Genomic DNA, 6,000 nt, shown 5'->3' on the forward strand with positions numbered 1-6,000 from the left:
GCTTGACTCCAGCTTAACAGAAAACAATGGTTCCTGTAGACAATCGGCCAATGATACTTAATACATATTAGCACAATCACAATAATTTAAGGCAAGGAGAGACAGACCGGTGCAGTTCTCTCCTCAAGGCGAGCGTGATTCATCTCCGCAGCTGAACTTGGAAGCCCGCCATATTCAATTACCATCTCCACACCGGGTAACTAATAGAAAGATTGTTGTCATGTTCTTGTGAGGCTCACTTAGAAACCAGCCCGTTTACCACCGAAATTCATGACAACACTTATCACCCTTTTCAGCTTATTAAGGCTTTCTACCGTAAACCATCCTGACTGCAGTACCCTACCCAATATAGGCGCCCAGCTGGGCAGTATGTGAGTACCCTCTTTCCTTTTCACCTCCACACTGTGCACACCACGTTATCTGACAGTCATCCCCAGGTGGCCCTACATTGCTAGGTCCTAATGAGACCCCCACATTGTCAAGTGGGTCGAAACGTCATCGACTAAGTGAAGCGACCATTTGTCAGCTACTATTATTGAATATGTAGGCTGCGAGCACTTATGTATTGATTTAATGGTTGCTTTTATAAATTTTTCGTGAAACCTTGTTTTTATGTCACAACCAGTCCCAACCTTGAAATATAGGTTTCACATCACGTGGGACACCATGCACTGGATTTAAAATAATGTGTTTACATTATATAAAACAACGGAATTTCATACCAAATTCGTGTTATAGGCCTTTTCTCTTTCCGACATCTCCTTGCCTTCAATTATTGTGATTGTGCTCAAATGTATTAACTATCATTGACTGATTGTCCACAGGGACCATTGTTTTCTGTTAAACTGTAAAGTACCCTGGTTCTGTGTGAGTAGTGTCCCTTATTTTTTCATACACAGCTTGACTCCAGCAGCATGGGGAAAACAGGCTTGTTTCCTGTCCAGTGAGGACCCGGCTTGGCAGCTCAGACTGGACTATTCGCATGAGGAGCAGGGTCAAGACTGATTTGCATATGGCTGGGTCTAAACTGGGGTGGTGCAGTGATCATAAGAACAATGGAGTTAACCAAGATCTCTTGACTGGGGGCGAATGTTTGATTTACTCAGCATTCCATCCATCATTTGTTGCTGTAGCACTCTGGGCAGGTGCTATGGCTTCTCCTCTGGCCAAGGCTTTACTTCAGATCACTGGGCTACTAGATTGGTCTCCTAAATCGCACCTGTAGGCTTAGGCGCCACTCTCCTGCCCTGGGCACATGCAGTAGCCTCCATTTGTGTGGCTCTAGGTCGCACAAGGCACCTGCCCAGGCTTCTAGACCTCAGCTCTGGGCCAACACTGCACCGTAGGTCTCCTGAAGCCCAGCACTGCCTCTTGGCTGCACGAGTTACCACGGTTGCCAATACGCACCTCAGAACATTATAGAACAAAACTCTGCAGCCAAATAGCACTTCTTGCCAGGCTGCCACTGGATGGTCGCCTGTAGACCTGCCGTAGCCTCTACTGGCAGGGCTCAGCCCTGACCCTCAGCAGCAGATTGTATCGCTAGGCACCGGGCCATATTTGCCTATAGAGACCAGCTCTGGCTCGAGTACAGATACCAACTCTGGCCTGAGGCCGCACATTCCAACACTGAGTGACTGGGTAAGTCTAGAAGAGACCAACTCTGCACCTGGTCGGTCCCTCTTGTCCTTGAACAGTTTGATTTTTTTGTGAGGGGTTAGGGTCGACGTTAGTGCCCCCCCTGCAGATTGTGGCACCAGTTAGTTGTGAGGGCACCACCTGAAAAAGTTTAAAGTACCCATTCGAGTGAGGAAGAAACTGCTGAGTTTGCTCTGATGTATGCATTGTCATGGATCGGTTCAGCCCTGCCAAGTAACATGCATCGAGCGTTAGACTAATGCTTTTTAATGTGGTGGTCCACATCACCGCATTAAAATGCTAAGTCACGCATTTATAGCCCCTCTCTGACACCACGGGCGCTGAGGCAGCGGGACGAGTGCGCCTCCTAAGCACTCATGTCAGTGCAAACCACGCACTGCTCTGGAGCGTGTGGCTGCTTCAAGGTTCATCATGAAACTCCTAAGCCAAGTTGCAGTGCTCATCTTAAAGTTCTTATTGAATACTATCCAAAAGGGCGCCATAGAGCACAGTTGTAATCATAGTGAGATTATTCAGAAAAACTGTAGCAATGTCCCCGGTTGCCTGCCACATCTGACCTTTATGCCATTCTTATGTAGTCTGATCATCCAATGAGGGTGTCATTTCTCACATTTGTGTTCCCCTCGTCTTCATTGCTTGATTTTTGACCGCGAGAAAGAGTCCCTCACAGTCGTTGAATGTCACTCAGAATTACACTGAAATTATAAAAATCTCACACAAGCAATCTGAACCCTTGGCAGCTTGTTTATGGGTGTGGATGGGGGGGCGTGTTCGAGCTCTGGCAGCGCGGCATGGTTCAGCCTCACGCTCACTGGTAGACTCGAGCAGCCAGCGCCGCCTCCCTTACGACCCTCCCGCTATCGAGCCAAGAAGCGCGGCCAGGAAAGAGGTGTGGGGGCGGCGGAGCGCTCCGTTCAAACACAGGCAGGAGGAGCGATCGGAACGCAGGCCAAGACCGAGGCACAGATGGGGGAATTGGGAAACCAGAAAGAATAACGGCCTTGAAACAAATGCGGGGAAAAACTAATGCCCCGCCCCACGACAAAAATATACAGACATACAGCCCCGCAGGATTAAGATGTAAATGCGTTAAAGGGGAAAAAGTCACTTAAAAAACACACGATCAACATGTCTGAAGCACGCTCGCCCCCTCGGAGAGGCCAGCAAACGAAAGAGCTGCCAATTGCATTTTAAAAGTCCCACGAGGAGGGACACTGCCACGCCCCCACGGCACACCCATCGGCTGCAGACCCCCTGTCGTCATTACAACACCCCTCCACTCACCAGCTGCTGGGTCATCTCTGCGGAGATGTGATCCGTCAGTTTCACCGCCCCCGCGAGCAGGAAGAAGACCCCCAGCAGCACCCTGATGACAGTGTAGAGCAGGGCCATGGCGGCTGCTGCAGGGAGGGGTCCAGCCAGGGAGGGGCTTCGGCTGCAGCAGGGAGGTTAGAGCAGCTCCTGCCTGGAGGCTTGATCCGCTGTCCTCTCGGGAAAGGGGTGGGCGTTGAGCTTCCTGTCTGCGGTGCCTGCACCCTCGTGGCCTGACGGCTGCCTTCTTGGCGCTGTGGCTGGGGTATCTCAGCTGGGCTTTGAGTTCAGGGTCCCTGGCGCTGGACGTGCAACTGACCACGGTTCGAAGACTTCACTGCATGTACCAGGGAGGGAGGGGCCGCTTGGTCCTTCCCCTTTGGGGTGTCACAATGTGGTTCAGGCATGTGCCTTCCATTGGTCCCCGGGAGAGGGCGGCAGCAACATTAACTAGCGCCTTCTGCGTGGTGTGGTTTCTTCATCAATATAGCGCAAACTCGATTGGAGATTATCGGAGCGCTATGTGAGCACCAGTTGTATTACACAAATCACGTGCATTTTTAGACACAGTGAGATTACGTGATTTGTCTAGAATAACAGGATAGATATTGAGCCTAAACCGCGACTCGACCTGGTTCCCCAGTTCCAATATCTGTAGCTCTCGCTGTAAGGGGCGGGGACTCATTACATATGGGGCAGCTTCAGAGACTAATGAACTTTGCCACTGACAGCCACTGACAAAGAGAGCCTGGGCTCTCGAAACGCGTTTGGCAGCATTCTTGTGAGGACACCAGTGTTGAAAACCTGCCAGCAAGCTGAAGAGTAAAGGATTTGGATCCATTTCGTGTGTGGCTGTTCCCCGAAAGGGTTCCTGCAACAGTTTTGGATTTGATGTAACGGCCGTCCCGGTCGTGGGGATACAGCCTGCTGCTTTGAGGCAGAACCGAGGTTTATTTATGCAATTTTATATAGCGCGAACTTTACCCGAAGGTGTCAGAGCGCTTTACATAGGACCCAGTTACAACCATAAGGCATGAAGGTTACAATCGGAAGAACAAATTTGCAACATTTTTGACTTACATAAGAACCAGTTGAAAACATACAGACTTAGGATTACATGCGTTTTAAAAAGGTACAAACAGAAAAAATTGCAAATGTACAAGAGATAAGGTCACACAGGAGGAGATACAAATGGATAAACTCTAGGCATATACTAATGATACCTCTATATACTTAGGGAGGGGATACACATGGATATACTCTAAGAGTCACAGAGGAATGGTAGAGAGCACAGCGGACTCCTGCATAGACTAGTGATTAGAGTTATCTCTATATACATAGGGAAGGGGTAAGACTGGATATACTCTAAAAGTCACATAGGAATGGAAGAGAGCATAGCGGACTACTGCATGTTCCAGTGATTAGAGGTATCTCTATATACATAGGGAAGGGATACACATGGATATACTCTAAAAGTCACATAGGAGACTAGTCATTAGAGTTATCTCTATATACATAGGAAGGGATAAGACCGGATATACTCTAATGGTCACATAGGAATGGTAGAGAATACAAAGGTCTACTGCATATACTAGTGATTAGAGTTATCTCTATATACATAGGGAGGGGATATGACTGGAAAAACTCTAAGGGTCACATAGGAATGGTATACGGTGCAAGGTCTAAGGCAAATACCATTGATTATAGTGAATACAATATACAGTCACAGCACAAAGGGAGGGTGGGAGGGGTGGAAGGGTATGGAGAGAGGGGGAAGCAGAAAAGGGAGGGAACATTTGAGGATCTTCCACGGGGAAAAGGGTAAAAGGACGGGGGAATGGGAGGAGGGCTAGAGCCCAGAGAAACTATCCGAAAACAGCAACAAAGTGTCGGTCAGGACAAAGCAAAAGTCAAGAAGTCCAGGAGTGAAGGTGGGAGATGAAGCTGGAGGCCAGCCGCAGGCGCGTCACCATCTTGGAGAGCTTGCAGTCAGCCATCACGGTGGGGGTGAGAGTGCGCCAGGTGGTGAAGGCCATGTTGACGCTGTTGGTGCGGTCACGCGTTGGCCGTGAGGCGCTGCACGGCAGCCGGTGGGTTGTGTGTGCATTCAACCGCAGGCGGTGTGGATTCCGGGAGCAGCGGCTCCCGGCAACATTCAGAACCCTGGTGCCATGTGGGGGGGGAGGGGTGAGTGGTCCGGGGATCTGGCCCGTGTAGCAGGGCCACAAGGCAATCCAGCACTGGCAGTGGCCCCAAACTGGCAGCAGGTCAGGAGGCAGGCCAAAAATCCAAGAGGGGGCCGCAGGATTAGCAGGAAGCCAGGGAGAAGTTGGGGCGAGCCAGTGGAAGCGGCGATCGCTATCCGAGAATCGCCGCCGACCGCCATCTTAGAGTCAGGCAGGCGCTGGGAGGATTCCCTCGGTGGGGGTCTCCACCGAAATGAAAACTAGTGGAAATGATGCCAGCTGCTGCGGTGAGAGTCTCGACAAGCTGGGGTAGCGCAGGACGCAACCCTACCTCCAGCGGCCGCAGCAGTCAGGGGAGTCCCCCGGCGTAGTGCCGCCCGCCATTTTGAGAGCCTCGCCCTCTCCTCCTCCAACTCGGAAGAGCGAGCCCGTCCGCCAACCCAGGTGCGATCGCTGTCTCTCCGCACCTTGACGTGTAAAATCGTGAAGTGCAGCTTCTCGTGCCAGGCTCTGCTTTTCACCTACTTAAAACATCTCGTTTTAGCGCTTAGAATGTGACAAACATAATTTTCACTCTTTAGGTCTCTTAATCAGACTCTCTACTGGTCCCAAATCTTATCATGTAAGGCCACAACGACTGTAGCGAGAGAAGGCGTATCGTTTTCTTACGAGCCGCGTCGGCGTATAAGTAGCTCAGTCTTAAACATAAAGAATTTGTTACATTAAAGCACGCTTCAAAACAGTTGACACTGTAAGAGGACTACCATGGACACGAAACGTGCTGGGGCTCTGCAGGGGTGCCCCATCACACTCCGTCTTCAACTGAGAAGCAGGGCAGGCAGAC

General features: G+C 50.5%; 1 protein-coding gene across 1 annotated transcript in view; it reads right to left on the bottom strand.

Moving 5' to 3' along the window:
• TMEM35B (transmembrane protein 35B) overlaps positions 1-3,342 on the bottom strand; it is a 61,228-nt gene extending 57,886 nt beyond the window's left edge. Inside the window, exon 1 of the mRNA XM_078681126.1 lies at positions 2,944-3,342. Coding sequence (XP_078537252.1) covers positions 2,944-3,051 — 108 coding nt within the window. The 5' untranslated portion in view covers positions 3,052-3,342. The remainder of the gene's footprint in view (positions 1-2,943) is intronic.
• Positions 3,343-6,000: the final 2,658 nt, after the last annotated feature.

Source organism: Lissotriton helveticus, chromosome 3_1, assembly GCF_964261635.1.
Source record: "Lissotriton helveticus chromosome 3_1, aLisHel1.1, whole genome shotgun sequence".
In the NCBI taxonomy this organism is placed as follows: Eukaryota; Metazoa; Chordata; class Amphibia; order Caudata; family Salamandridae; genus Lissotriton; species Lissotriton helveticus.